The 16,102-nt window shown below is 41.4% G+C and overlaps 1 protein-coding gene and 1 pseudogene across 6 annotated transcripts in view; one reads left to right on the top strand and one right to left on the bottom strand.

Annotated features, from left to right (window-relative positions):
• Positions 1-16,102, bottom strand: part of ITSN2 (intersectin 2) — a 163,717-nt gene that overhangs the window by 126,531 nt on the left and 21,084 nt on the right. For all 6 annotated transcript variants that reach the window (XM_032293959.1, XM_032293961.1, XM_032293963.1 and 3 more), the window contains one exon: positions 1,266-1,329. In XM_032293959.1, coding sequence (XP_032149850.1) covers positions 1,266-1,296 — 31 coding nt within the window. In that variant the 5' untranslated portion in view covers positions 1,297-1,329. Of the gene's footprint in view, positions 1-1,265; positions 1,330-16,102 lie in introns of those variants that run through there.
• Positions 3,098-5,417, top strand: LOC116561910 (annotated as a pseudogene).

Below are 16,102 nucleotides of genomic sequence, written 5' to 3'. Positions count from 1 at the left end.
ACCATGTTGGTCAGGCTGGTCTTGAACTCCTGACCTCATGATCTGCCTGCCTCAGCCTCCCAACTCTTCTTTTTTTTTTTTTTTAATGCTCTTTAATATTACTATTTTCAATTTAAATGATAAAGAATTATTGAGTTTATTCTCTATTTCCTGATATTTATCTACATTAGCTAATACAATTTACCAGAAATTAAGAACTCAGCATCTAGATTTCTTTAGCAATTTAAAAATACAATGCATTTTTTTCAATTAATTGTAAATGACAAACACAGTAAATGCCTATTAAGGGTAGTTAATTAGTATTTGGGAAAAGAATTAAAACTACAATCAGAACAAAACTTTAAAAATTTTTCATTATTGAAATTACCTAAGCATTTTCTTTTTTCTTTTTCTTTTGAGATGGAATCTCACTTTGTTTCCCAGGCTATAATGTAGTGGCACTGTCTTCACTCAGTGCAACCTCCGCCTCTGAGTTCAAGTGATTCTCCTGCCTCAGCCTTCCAAGTAGCTGGGATTACAGGTGCCTGCCACCACACTCAGCAAATTTTTGTATTTTTAGTAGAGAAGGGGTTTCACCATGTTGACCAGGCTGGTCTCCAACTCCTGACCTCAATTGATCTGCCTCCCTCAGTCTCACAAAGTGCTGGAATTACAGGCATAAGCCATTGCACCCAGCCAGCACTTCCTTTTAAAATGTTTCATATTAAACAATTATGCATGCAGGCATATATAATCTTATCTAAAGGGAAAATGTAATCTTACATAAATATTACTAAATTATTGGCTTCATCAGTTTACAATCATCTTATGCTAGCAAAATACCTTTAATAGTCACCTTATAGCACTCTGCTTTTTGTCATCCAGTTCTTTTTTTTCTTTTTTCAAAAGCCTACAGCACCCGGTATTCCCAAGCGGTCTCCCATCCAAGTACAAACTACGCCTGACCCTGCTTAGCTTCCAAGATCAGACATGTTCAGAGTAGTATGGCCATAGACTGTCATCTAGTTTTATGCGTCAAACACAATATACCTTTCAGTTATTCCTAACTGCTCAATGGCAAACACACATGCCAGATTATAGCCATGGGATTTACAACATAATATTCTTAAAGAAGATATACGCAGTGTTTCAAAATATTTTCAACAAGAATACTTCAAGTTTTGTATTTATAAGCTTAAGGAAAATTATCTACATGAATATTTTATATCTCTACCAAAAAAAAAAATTCCATAACCTCATCTTGCCACAAGCACAAAGCTGCTTACCATTCATAGCTGTGGGAAACTGAGCCATCATGGTCCTGAGTTTTCCTTGCTAGCTCTCAGCCATCTGCAACATAAAAACATTGTGCTGTTGGTAATACAACAAGGGCAGATCACAGCTTAGTGCACTCGCTAAGCAGTAGGAATGTCTGTCCCCTTCAGCTCACACTTCCAACAGAAAACAATGCAGAGCTTCTGCAGGCAGAATTTACATTTGAGGAAGGGTAAGAAATTTTGTAGGGTAATCATGCTGCCTTAATTTAAAAAACAGTCACATATTTACTAGCAGATACTGAATAAAGAAACCCTTGGCATTAACCAACTTCTTGTAGAAATTAATTTGGGAAAGAAGAAAATAAATCAACTGTATAAATTAAGTATATAAGAATAACATGAGGCCAGGCATGATGGCTCATGCCTGTAATCCCTGCACTTTGGGAGGCCGAGGCGGGTGGACCACAAGGTCAAGAGATTGAGATCACCCTAGCCAACACGGTGAAGCCCCACCTCTACCAAAAATTCAAAAAAATTAGCTGGGCATGGTGGCACACGCCTATAGTCCCAGCTACTCAGGAGGCTGAGGCAGGAGAATTGCTTGAACCCAGAAGGCGGAGATTACCGTGAGCTGAGATCGCGCCACTGCACTACTGCCTGGGCAGCAGTCCAAGACTACATCTTAAAAAATAATAATAATAGTAACACGAAAATCCATACTTTTTTTTTTTTCTTTCTTGAGACAGAGTCTCACTCTGTCACCCAGGCTGGAGTGCAGTGGTGCAATCTCAGCTCACTGCAACCTCTGCCTCCTGGGTTCAAGCAATTCTCATGCCTTAGCCACTTGAGTAGCTGGGACTATAGGAATTCTCTACTACATCTGGCTAATTTTTGTGTTTTTAGTAGAGATGGAGTTTTGCCATGTTGACCAGAACGGTCTTGAACTCCTGGCCTCAAGTGACCCACTTGCCTCAGCCTCCCAAAGTACTTGCATTACAGGCATGAGCCACTGTACCCAGCTCACACTATTATTTTTTAAAAATTCCCAGACAAGAACAATATTCAAAATAAATGTAGTGCAGCTGTTTAATTGAGCTAAAGGGGTTCATAAAATAGTATAAAAGCAATCACTAAAACACACACATAATTATTAAAATAAACATACAACATAACTAAAGGTGCTGGGCAAGCACTCTATACTAGTAAGAGAAGGGACTTTGGAAATTCACAGCTCTGGGTTCAAACACAGCTCTGCTATTCTCCCAGCTGTGACCATGGAAAAGTTTTTTAACCTGTTTTGAAACTGACCATGGAAAAGTTATTTAACCTGTTTTGAGACTGAGGTTACTCATCTATAAAAAATACTCAGCAGAAATAATTTTAAACATAATCCAGTAAACCACCTGCCACACAGGGTATTCAACAAATGGCTGCTATTTTGCAAACATCCAGAAAAGGAGAGTACAGAATCATTTTAAACCCTGAGTTCATTATTCAGCTGTCAATAAATTCAAAATTTGTTCCATGAATCTTTTTGTGGCTTTTTTTGCTTTTTTTTTTTTTTCCCTGGAGATGGACTCTCCCTCTGTCTCCCCGGCTGGAGTGCAGTGGCACGATCTCCGCTCACTGCAACCTCACCTCCCAGGTTCAAGCGATTCTCCTGCCTCAGCCTCCTGAATAGCTAGGTCTACAGGCACACGTCACCATGTCTGGCTAATTTTTGTTTGTTTTAGTAGAGACAGGGTTTCACCACGTTAACCAGGCTAGCCGTGAACTCCTGAGCTCAAGTGATCTACTCGCCTCAGCTCCCCAAAGTGCCAGGATTACAGGCGTGAGCGACCATGCCCAGCCTGTTCCACGACAGTAGGACCAGTTAGGAAGTGAAGGCCTATCAAATTTATAGCAAAGCACTTAGTAATTAAAGCCATGGATTATAATATTGCAGGAAAACTCTACTATATTAAAAGATCACACTATATGTCATCTATTTACCCAAATCATTTAAATATTAGTATTTCTGGAAGCCTAAGAAAAATATTTGCACAGCCATTTAAACAAAGGCATGAAGTGGTATATACATGTGGTCAGAGTTTCTCACCAGAGAAGCTGGCTAACAAGCTGCCAAGAACTGTTACAGGATACCATTATCTTAGTGAATTTAGTGTGCTCAAGGATCTAGTCCCCAGCTTTGATGACTCAGAAATATGACTATCAGTATAACCACCAAAAGTAACTCACAAAAAACTGGCATATAAATCCAATTCATTTATTTACGAGAACTGACAAGATTTTCTTCCTATAGAGCAAACTATTTAATCTATCAAGTTTTAACCCGATCATTATGTGGTGAGCAAAGGCAGTTAATTGTGATTAGGATAGTAAATGGCATCAAGCACTGGCAGTCGGATACATCTGCCTACACAAAGATAAGCCAGGCCTGGGCAATAGGGAGGGGTAAACCTCCAACAATGCTTGAATGGCACTGTCAGTTTTACTCGGGACTCCCAGCTTTTCTGCTTCTTGCTATATGTTGCTACTATATACCACCCTCTCTCAGAGTGTACATTATTTCTTTAGATGTTAATAAGCTTTACTGCAATGAAGCTTTAAAACTATTACCACACTTACATTTCAGCTGTCACCCTACTCTTCCTGGGAAGGAGGAAATTTCATCCAAGTAGGGTTTCTTCATTCCTTTCTCAGAAGGTAAGCTCTAGGTATTGAAGTTGCTTACTATACAGAAAAATGCCAAAACCATGGTGGGATGGTCAGGAACTCCTAAAGGAGGTACTGTGTTGAGTCTTAAAAGATGAGTAAGAATTAGTTATAATGTTAAGAACCTTGGACTTGAAACTGGAGCTGACAGGAATTTTGAAAGGTTTTAAAGAGTGACACCAATAGATTTCAGTTCAGACAGACAAACAATTGTAAAGAATAAGGACAAGACTAAAGCAGGAAGATCAACCAGGGCAGAGATGAGAACAATATCTGGCACCTGATCTAGGACCCTGGCAGCAGGGACAGAGAAGATGGAATAAACTGGAAAAGCAGTGAAGGGTTCAAACCACAGGCAGAGCTCTGTGACTCTTTGAATATGAGGGATTATGGAATAAAAGTAATCAGAGATGACTCCCAGAATTATAGTTTGTGAGAGTTGGTGAACTGTGATATAGCTAGCTTTAAAAATGAACACAGAAGGAAGTCCCATAAATCAAGTTATGACTACAACTTCCTCAAATACAGAAATACTGCAAACAAATATATTTTTACTTCCTCAATTTTAAATCATAAGTAATGTTAAAACAAAATAAGCTATATGCCTGAAAACAAACTATCTACTTAGCAGATATGTAGTAGCAAGGGCCCTTATTTATTAGTTTTCTGTGGCTAACACCATTTTAAAACGTGGGAGAAAATCCACCATTGCAAATAATGCATTTTATAACTGCATAATAGCATGTGAATTACTAAAGATGGCTCTAACAACAGAAAGACCAATGAGGAACGGGATCCCACAGACACAAGGCCTAATCAGTTAGATCTAGGTCTAAAACTTACAATCATCTATCGGTCTAGAACCATTTGTCGGTCATCATGTATTCTGTGAACACAAAAGAATGCCAAATAGGGACCCGTTTAAAAGAAGAGGCGAGAACAAACCCGGACTGACCACAGCCTGCACGCTGCTACATCCTGAGCCCAACCCCTGGCCAACACCACACCCAAGAGAAAGGCTGGAGAGGATGCTAAAGGAGGTAACACCAAGGTGAAGGACAAACCACAGGGAAGATCCCAGAGGTTGTCTGCTAAACCTGCTCTCCTCCAAAGCCAGAGCCCAAGCCTAAAATGGCTCCTGTAAAGAAGGGAGAAAGGTACCAAAGGGAAAAAGGGAAAAGCTGATGCTGGCAAGGAGGGGAATAACCATGCAGAAAATGGAGATGCCAAAACAGACCAGGCACAGAAAGCTGAAGGTGCTGGAGATGCCAAGTGTAGTGTATACACTTTTATAATTGTGTACTTCTGATGACTGTACAATTTGAAATAGTATTTTTTAATCAAGTTTTATAAAAACACAGAATATTTTCCTTTTTTTTTTCTGAGACTTAGTTTCACTCTTGTTGCCCAAGGTGGAGTGCAATGGCAGGATCTCGGCTCACTACAACCTCCGCCTCCTGGGTTCAAGCAATTCTCCTGTCTCAGCCTCCCAAGTAACTGGAATTACAGGCATGTGCCATCACACCCAGCTAATTTTTTGTATTTTTAGTAGAAACGGGGTTTCACCATGTTGGCCAGGCTGGTCTCCAACTCCTGACCTCAGGTAATCCGCCTGTCTTGGCCTCCCAAAGTGCTGGGATTACAGGTGTGAGCCACTGCACCTGGCCTACTTTTTTTTTTTAAGCTATGTTGTTAGCACACAGAAAGAACATTTCATTGTTGATTTTGGGGGAAGGGCCATATGTCACTAAAAGAATTAGTCCAAAGCTGGACTAATGTTGGGAAAACACCTTTCCCTTCTAGTTTTGAGAGACTTCCTTCCTCTTGGCTCCCAGGAGGAGGGATTCCCTGACTTTGACACACATGACCACCTTGGCACAAAAGTCTTAGGATATGGAAAAACAAATTTGTCTTTATGTCCTCTTTTCCCTTTCCATCTTTCAGCATAGACTTAACTCCCTTAAACTCAGACATCTGTTGGAACCTGACCCCAATCATTAGTTACCAGTGTGTCAAGCAATCTGGACTTTCCAGTGATGCCAATGAGATGGCACCTGTCAAAAAAGCAGTTGTTCCATTCCTAGATTGTGGATATTCAGATAAATTCTGCCATTTTCATTTCACTTCCTGAAAGTCAGGGCCGGCTTGTGAAAAGTTGTTAAACAATATGCTAAATGTGAAATGTCAACCCTCACTCTAAATGTTCCCTGTTCAGAGCATCATTGGATTTTAGAGTGGCTTTCTGATTTTTGGTAGTCTACTGAAGAAGCGAGTTTGAAAGTTGTTGCGGCCAGGTGCGGTGGCTCACACCTGTAATCCCAGCACTTTGGGAGGCCGAGGCTGGCAGATTACCTGAGGTCAGAAGTTCGAGACCAGCCTGGCCAACATGGTAAAACCCTGTCTCTACTAAAAACATAAAATTAGCTGTGCATGGTGGCTCCGAGCTACTCAAGAGGCTGAGGCAGAAAAATCACTTGAACCCAGGAGGTGAAGGCTAGAGTGAGACAACATTGCGCCATTGCACTCCAGACTGGGTAACAAGAGCAAAAACTCCATCTCAAAAGAGAAGAAAAAGGGGAAGGGGAAGGGGAAAAAAGAAAGAAAGAAAAGAAAGGAAGGAAGGAGAGAGAGAGAGAGAAAGTAAGTTAGTTGTATACTGTTAATGATTATTTGCCCATCTCCTGCCTGAAATGTCATGTTTATGGAAATTATCTTTAATAAAACTGGATATAGTTTAGCTTGGAAAGAAACAAAAAAGAATGCCAAATAGTAGATGCTCAAGAATCACAGGCATAATTCTGAAATAAAGTCTGAGAATGAACCAAATATTAATAATATTACTGGCAATAAGGATGAATCCCTTGGATAAAGCTGAAGGTACTAGTATTACAGAATGTTTATCATCTGGTATGTGGAATTTAGCCACCCATGCATATAGGTACCATAATATATTTAACATTTATGTTGTATTAACATCTGATTGTGGTAATATATAAATACGGTAGTATATTTTGTTGGCACCAATAACCTTTTAAAACATATCATTTTGGGTATGTTTTAAATAACATACCTGAAATCCCATGCCTGTAATCCGAGCACTTTAGAAGGCTGAGGAGGGCAGATCACCTGAGGTCAGGAGTTCGAGACCTGCCTGACCAACATGGAGAAACCCTGTTTCTACTAAAAATACAAAATTAGGTAGGTGTGGTGGCACATGCCTGTTATCCCAGCTACTTGGGAGGCTGAGGCAGGAGAATCACTTGAACCCAGAAGGTGGAGGTTGCAGTGAGGCGAGATCGCACCATTGCACTCCAGCCTGGGCAACAAGAGCAAAACGCCGTTTTCCCCTAAAAAAAAAAAAAAAAAAAAAAACTATTACATTTATATTGTCTCTGCCCCATTGTGGAATAATTACCTAATGCTTAACAATTCCACTGGTCTATTTGCAGAGTAGTATTTGAATAATAATTATAATTGAAATTCTGAAAATGCAACAGATACCAAAAACTTTTACATTTTTCAAAAACCAATTAATAAGTTAACATGTACTGTTTACCATTAATTCAATACACTTCTGTTGATCACAGTAGATGTACTGTGTCATGCTGACTATTCACTGCAAATCTAGTATGTTTCAGGTTCTGTACAAGAAGCTTCAGATACTGAGAAGCTTGTAGACTTATCTACCAGGTGCCAGGTACTCCTAGGCATCTTTGGTAATACTGATACTCCTCTCACAATATCCCTGCAAGGCAGATGATACTGTACTCATTTCACAGAAGAAACTGAAGAGGTTAAATTACTTGCCCAAATTCAGTATGTCATGAAGACAGAATGCAATCCCAAGCCTATCTAATTCTAAAGCCCATGAACTTCCCATGGGCTTTATCTGCCTCTTCCTCTCTTAAATGGAGATAATGCATCACAGGTTCCTGCAAACAGCAGGACAACTTAAAGTTAGCACATTTGTCCAGGAGCAGAAAAACAAGCCAGAGATGACTCCCAACACACGGGACAGTATCAATCACATACATAAATTAGGGAGTGCAAATTGTGTCTTATCTCTTGGTATAACTCTCTGAAAGGAAGAAAAGGGTAACTAGCATCTCCCAAGTATATGACTGGTGCCTGTTTCAGGCAAGTGCAACTGAAGTCAGCATCCAACAAACACCCCTTTCTACTCCACAGGGAATGATGACATGTAGTGACAGGCAATTTTGGCAAATTTGCAGTCATCATGTATTTGGAACACTGCTAATTATGTATGGTTTTTAGAATATTCATATGGTTTTCCTGCTCATTAAAAATTAATGGAGAACTAGCATTGTTACCTTTGTAGAAACCAAGAAAACATACTGAGTAAATAGCAGGCATAAGGCAAAAAACACTGCTTCGATTTAATAGGATTCAGATGCAATTTGGAGTAATTGCCAAACGTACTTCGGACAATGTGGAAAACATATTCACACTAAGACAGAAAAACGTAGAAATGCTAGAACAAAAGCAGGATATCCTTCTTTTACAAAGGGTCAGTAAGACTCAGGAAAAAAAAAGTCATAGCCATTACAAGTGAAAAGTCACTAATTAAGGTTGAGGGTTCTGTTTCGTTTTTGAGACAAAGTCTTGTTCTATGGCCCAGGCTGGAGTGCAGTGGCACAGTCTCGGCTCACTGCAACCTCTACCTCCTGGGTTCAAGCAATTCTCCTGCCTCAGCCTCCCAAGTAGCTGGGACTACAAGCGCATGCCACCACACCTGGCTACTTTTTTTTATTTTTAGTAGAGATGGGGTTTCGCCATGTTGGCCAGGCTGGTCTCCAACTCCTGACCTCAGGTGATCTGCTCATCTCAACTTCCCAAAGTGCTGGGATTACAGGTGTGAACCACCCTGCACGACGAGGGTTGAGGTTTTTGTTTGTTAAGAAGCACAGTTACAGAAAGAATTACATGGCCAGAATAGGTGGCTCACACCTGTAATCCCAGTACTTTGGGAGGCCAAGGTGGGCAGATCACCTGAGAACAGCAGTTCAAGACCAGCCTGACCAACATGGAGAAACCCCGTGTCTACTAAAAATACTAAAATTAGCCAGGCGTGGTGGCACATGCCTGTAATACCAACTACTTGGGAGGCTGAGGCAAGAGAATCATTTGAACCTGGGAGGAAGAGGTTGTGGTGAGCTGAGATTGCGCCACTGCACTCCAGCAGCTTAGGCAACAAGAGCAAAGCTTCGTCTCAAAAAAAAAAAGGATTACAATTATTATTTAGTCTAAAACCCTCAATTTTCAAGATGGGAAAACTAGACACTCGTAAAAGATCACAAGTTAGTAGCAAAGGTCTCAGAAACCACATCTCTGATGTACATGTCCAGTGCTCTGGGTGTTTTAAGACAGGGTATCACTCTGCCATGCAGGCTGGAATGCAGTGGAGCTATCTTGGCTTACTGAAATCTCTACCACCTGCGCTCAAGTGATCTGCCCACCTCAGCCCTCCTGAGTAGCTGGAACTACTAGGCCAGGCTAATTTTTTAATTTTTTTAACCATGCTAGGCTAATTTTTTTATTTTTTTGTAGAGATGAGACCTCACTCCATTTCCCAGGCTGGTCTCCAACTCCTGGGCTCAAGTGAACCTCCCCACCTTGGCCTCCCAAAGTGCTGGGATTACAAGCAAGATCCACTGTGCCCAGACTTCTAGTGCTTTTTTTTTTTTTTTTCCCCCTGAGACAGAGTCTTGCTCTATTCCCCAGGCTGGACTGCCATAGCATGATCTTGGCTCACTGCAACCTCCGCCTCTCAAGTTCAAGTGATTCTCATGCCTCAGCTTCCCAAGTAGCTGGGATTACAGGGTCTGCCACTATGCCCAGCTAATTTTTGTATTTTTAGTAGAGATGGGGTTTCTCCACGTTGCCCAGGGTGATCTCGGAACTCCTGACCTCAGGTGATCAACCCACCTCAGCCTCCCAAAGTGCTGGAATTAGTGGCATGAGCCACTGAGCCTGGCCCAGTGCTCTGTTTTTAAAAGTTTTCCAACTTGCCCACTCGTATCACCTGGGATATTTACTAATTGTATAGTATGAATACAAGCTAAATAAATGTTCTTGCCTCAGACCCTTCCACACAGCTACTAGTTTTTTTGGAAAGCACTCATTAATGTCCCTTTCCTGCTTAGAAAATCTTCCAATGATAACAAGTTAAAGTCCAAACTTCTTAATATGAAATATGACCCTCTTCAGTATCTCATACTTTATCACATTTTCTAAGCACTTTCCATTTTCATAAGTCCTATGTATACCAACCTGTTTTGAAACAGTGACTTTTTTTCTCTCCTCTACTCCTTCACAAAGAGTTGTTCCCTTTGTCATGGTCATCACACTTTCTTCTCATTCTTCAATTCCCAATTCAAATGTTATCTTTTCTTTGAAAGACTTCTATCCTCCCAGGCAGTTAGTCACTATCTCCTATGTGTCCATACACTTGTTTACACCGCAATAAACTCATTTATCACACTGTATTTCAATTTCACAATTTCCTGTTTCACATGTCCTGGGCAGAGACCATTTTTATTTACTTCCATATGCCTCTTTCTAAACCAGATCTTCCAGAGAAAACACTCGATAAATATTTGCTGAACAAATGAATTGGGTAAATAATATGGTTGAGACACCAAAAAAATAAGTGAATAAGGCAAGGAGGAAGAAGCAATGATGAAATGAAGATACAGAAAAGGAACCAACAGGAAGCAGAACAGGCTCCAATCTACTTCCATTAAACCCTGCAGAAATCAGAGTTGTGTAACATGGCTCTCCTGTAACTTAGCTTTTCTTTCTTTCAAATATGTTTTTAAGGAAAGATTTATTTCCCACTGAATTCTGAATGTTTTTTATTGAGAGTGAGGAAGGTGGCTCGGGTTTTGTCATTACTTCATGATTCAATATTTTGAATCATTTTTATTAAATAAATTTGACTAATAATCTGACATTCAAAAGCACAATCACCAATTTCCTGCACACAGAGAGAGAGAGAGAGAGAGGGGGAGAGAGAGAGAGAGAGAGAGGGAGTGTGTGTGTGTGTGTGTGTGCGCGCACGCACGTGCGTATTTTTGGAGGTGGGGGTGGGAGGACACAGTCTCGATCTATAGCCCAGGCTGGAGTACAGTGGCGTGATCTCGGCTCACTGCAACCTCCGCCTCCTGGGTTCAAGTGATTCTCCTGCCTCAACCTCCCGAGTAGCTGAGATTACAGGTGCGCATCACCATGCCCAGCTAATTTTTTGTATTTTTAGTACAGACAGGGTTTCACGCTGGCCAGGCTGGTCTCAAATTCCTGACCTTGTGATCTGCCCACCTCAGCCTCCCAAAGTGCTCAGATTACAGGCGTGGGCCACCACACCTGGCCTTTTATTTTTATTTTTTTCTTTTAAGAAAAAAGTACCCAGGCTAGACTCAAACTCCTAAGCTCAAGAGATCCTCCTGCCACCTCGGCCTCCCAAGTAGCTGGGACTACAGGTGCACACCACTGCACCCGGCTTCCTTCAGGTATATATATATATATATATATTTTTTTTTTTTTTTGAGACGGAGTTTCGCTCTTGTTACCCAGGCTGGAGCGCAATGGCGCGATCTCGGCTCACCGCAACCTCCGTCTCCTGGGTTCAGGCAATTCTCCTGCCTCAGCCTCCTGAGTAGCTGGGATTACAGGCACGCGCCACCATGCCCAGCTAATTTTTTGTATTTTTAGTAGAGACGGGGTTTCACCATGTTGACCAGGATGGTCTCAATCTCTTGACCTTGTGATCCACCCGCCTCGGCCTCCCAAAGTGCTGGGATTACAGGTTTGAGCCACCGCGCCCGGCCCTCCTTCAGGTATATTTTATAAAACTTTCTCTAGTGCCTCTGCCACTCCCAGCACGTACTAGGTACACACAGCCAACTTTCAAACTATACTTACTGATTAGTTGAGAAAAATGTTCCTGCCTCATTTAGTTCCCAAGGAGACCAAGGTCAGTTCTATATGAATATAAACCAAAAATAAAATTCTAAGGCCCCCCCAACCATCTGATGGACTTCCTTCTTGTCCAGGGCACTGTTAAAAGTTTAATCTGAGGCTGGTTCAGGCAATGATGGGAAGCGGGGATCAAATATGCCTCATTAAACCTCTCTTGGCATTAACATCAACACTAACTTAGTCTGATAAGAAGCATTTACAATCTATCCTTCAGAAGCCTGCTACTCAGAGGCTTCATCTCACGCCTGTAATCCCAGAACTTTGGGAGGCCAAGGCGGGTGAATCACGAGCTCAGAAGATTAAGACCATCCTGGTTAACACATTGAAACCCCATCTCTGCTAAAAATACAAAAAAATTAGCCAGGCATGGTGGTATGCACCTGTAGTCCCAGCTACTCGGGAGGCTGAGGCAGGATAATTGCTTGAACAAGGGAGGCAGAGGTTGCAGTGAGCCGAGATCATGCCACTGCACTCCAGACTGGGCAACAAAGTGAGACTCCATCTCAAAAAAAATAAAATAAAATAAAAAACAAAAAACACTTTGGTCTTTATAACTTCTTATCATCGTAACCCAGTCTTTTGCTTTCTATTGATCCCAGGTCTTTAGATAAACTCAACCGATTGTCAACCAGAAAATTTTTAAATCTACCTATAAATGGGAAGCCCACTCCCTCTTCAAATTGTCCCACCTTTCTGGACAGAACCAGTGTATTTCTTAAATGTATTTGATTGAAGTCTCTTGTCTCCCTAAAATGTATAAAAACAAGCTGTACCCTAACCACCTTAGGCACATGTTCTCAGGACCTCTTGAAGCTTGTGTCACAGGTCTTGTCACTGATATTTGGTTCAGAATAAATCTCTTCAAATATTTTAGAGGGTTTGGTCCTTTTCATCAACACGAGAAGGGCTGGGGCAAAATTACCTACTACTTTATAGTTTCTACAGTAAGATGACATTTACAGAATACATATATTCCCCACCTATGCATTCATTCTTTCATTCTACCATTCATTTATTCATCAAACATGAATGATCATTAAAATAAAGGGATTTGACCAGGTGCAGTGGCTCACAGCTATAATTCCAACAACTCAAGAGACCAAGTTGTTGGAAGGAGGATTGATGAGGCCAGGAGTTCAAAACCAGCCCAGGCAACATGGCAAGATCCCCATCTTTACAAAAATAATAATAAAGGGATTTGGGGAATGTCATAATAACTCAGAAAACAGAAGGAACACTACTTGAGAGGTAAATCAAAGTAAGGTACATGTAATCAAGGAGGTGATATTTGTGTAAGAATTATCTAACATGAGATCAGTGGCAAACCAAGTGAACTCCAAGTGTCCTTGGAGTGAATGACATTGTACAGAGTGCAGATAGGCTCTGTTACAAAGAAAGGAAGTTTCTGAACCTGAGAGAAGGACTAGTTAAAAGAAGGAAAGCACAAGAGCCAATATAACAACAAAACTACTCCTATTCAAAAACTGTGTGATTTGAGAGTGATATAATTTCAAAGAAGTCACTTCATCTTAAGAGATACAAGAGGCCAGGTGTGATGGCTCACAACCGTAATCCCAGCACTTTAGCAGGCCAAGGCAGGCAGATTATTTGAGTCCTGGGCAACACAACAAAACCCCATCTCTAAAAAAAAAAATACAAAAATTAGCTAGGTGTGGCGGTCCACGCCTGTAGTCCCAGCTTCTCAGGAGGTTGAGGTGGGAAGATTGCTTGAAATTGGGAGGCAAAGTTTGCAGTGGCCTGAGATTGCGCCACTGCCCTCCAGCCTGGGCAACAGAGTGAGACTCTGTCTCAAAAGAAAGAGTTAAAAGAGACCTTTAGAAACCCAGGAGTCTTCAAATTATGCTCCTTGGAGTTCTAAAAGTTTAAAGGAGGTACAGCAAAGGTGGGGTAGGGAGGAAAGGGGAAGGTTAGAAGGGATACCAACTTCAATGAGAATAGCTCTGCTTTTGTGTTATATATTGAGATGTCTCCATTAAGATTTCATCTGAATTTTTTTTTAAGAGATAAATTACGACACACTGAATTCCATACTCTTCATTTCAGAAACAACTAAATAGGTCAGTTGTGGTTCGTGGCTCATGCCTGCAATCCTGGCACTTCAGGAGGCCAAAGTGAGAGGATCACTTGAGCCCAGGAGCTCAAGACTAGCCTGGGCAACACAGGGAAACTCTTTCTCTACAAAAAATTAAAAAATTAGTTGGGCATGGTGGCACAAACCTGTAGTTCTAGCTACTCAGGAGGCTGAGACAAAAGGATCATTTGAGCCCAGGAGTCAAGGTTACAACGAGCTATAATTACACCACTGCACTCCAGCTTGGGTGACAAAGTCAGACAGTGTCTCTAAAACAAAATAATATAAAAAAACAAACAGAAGCCAAAGAGATAAAGTAAGTAACCAAGATCACGCAATTTAAGAAAAACAGTAAGTCATGCTATTGATCTTGGACATCACTGTGTAAGTCACGGAGAGCCAGCATTTAAAACACAGTATTAAGTTGAGTGTACTTGGCAGGGCACGGTGGCTCATGCCTATAATCCCAGCACTTTGGGGGGCCAAGGCGGGCGGATTACCTGAGGTCAGGAGTTTGAGACCAGCTAGGCCCACATGTTGGAACCCCGTCTCTACTAAAAATACAAAAATTAGCCAGGCATGGTGGCATGCGCTTTTAGTCCCAGCTAGTCAGGAGGCTGAGGCAGGAGAATCGCTTAAACCCAGGAGGTAGGGATTGCAGTGAGCCAAGTTCACGCCACTACACTCCAGCCTGAGCAACAAAACTGAACTCCGTCAAAAAAAAAAAAAAAAGTTGAATGTACTTGTTTACCCACCACCAAGATGAAGGAAATCAAAAAGTCAAAATCCTCACAGTTCTCCAAAGTCCCCTCATGCTCCCTTCCAGCCTCTGTCACACCAGAAGCTGGAAGGGAGTTGGGAAACATGATCCCAACTTCTAACACCATAGATTAGTTCTGTCTGTTAAGGAACTTCATATGAATGGAATTATGTAGCCCATTGTGTCTCTTTTGTTCAGCATTTGGTCTACAAGTTTTGTCATTATAGATCCCGTGTTCTCAAAAAAGAAAACACACACACGCACAGAATACATTCTAGTTAGAGGCCGAGATTTGGTAGTTATCAGATATTGGGACTATTTGTAATATCAGTGAATTACATTATCCAGAGAAAGCACATTAAAAAAATATGTAAGAAGACTGGTCTTTTAAGAGGAGAGGAAGACAATTTTGACAAGCAGTATAGGAACAAACTGGATTTTTGAGTCTTGAGACAAACACACCAATCAGGAAGTGACTGTCATAGTCCAGGCAGTGAGAACTTGAACTTGAGCAATGGAGAAGAGGTATTTCAAAGGTAGAATAGATAGGATTTTCTGATCAGCTAAATGTGGAAGATGAAAGACGAGGATCACAGATGGGTTTCTATCTTGGGTACTATAGAGCAGTAATAGTAATCAAGACAGAAGCTCTAAGAAAGTAGGAATCTGGGTGTCAGATTTGGGGGATGAACAACAAAATGATCAATTTTGAGCATACCTAATCTGATATACCCACAAAGACATCTAGATGGAAGTGTTCAAGAGATAGTAAAAAACTCTATTTAGAAACTCAGATTTGGTAGTCATTAGGGATTGGGAAAAATTGAATCATGTGGATGAATGACACTATCCAGGGAAATAATATATATGAAAAGAAACAAGGCCGGGCGCGGTGGCTCAAGCCTGTAATCCCAGCACTTTGGGAGGCTGAGGCGGGTGGATCACGAGGTCAAGAGATCGAGACCATCCTGGTCAACATGGTGAAACCCTGTCTCTACTAAAAACACAAAAAATTAGCTGGGCATGGTGGTGCGTGCCTGTAATCCCAGCTACTCAGGAGGCTGAGGCAGGAGAATTGCCTGAACCCAGGAGGCGGAGGTTGCGGTGAGCCGAGATCGCGCCATTGCACTCCAGCCTGGGTAACATGAGTGAAACTCCGTCTCAAAAAAAAAAAAAAAGAAACAAGAATAGTCACGCTGGGCCTGGTGGCTCACACTTGTAATCCCAGCACTTTGGGAGGCCGACGCAGATGGATCACAAGGTCAAGAGTTCAAGACCAGC

The sequence above is a fragment of the Sapajus apella genome, unplaced genomic scaffold (genome assembly GCF_009761245.1).
Source record: "Sapajus apella isolate SASKATOON/1434 unplaced genomic scaffold, GSC_monkey_1.0 scaffold31, whole genome shotgun sequence".
NCBI classification, from domain to species: domain Eukaryota; kingdom Metazoa; phylum Chordata; class Mammalia; order Primates; family Cebidae; genus Sapajus; species Sapajus apella.
The sequence above is the reverse complement of the archived record's forward strand: the minus strand, read 5'-3'. Positions and strand labels throughout refer to the sequence as shown.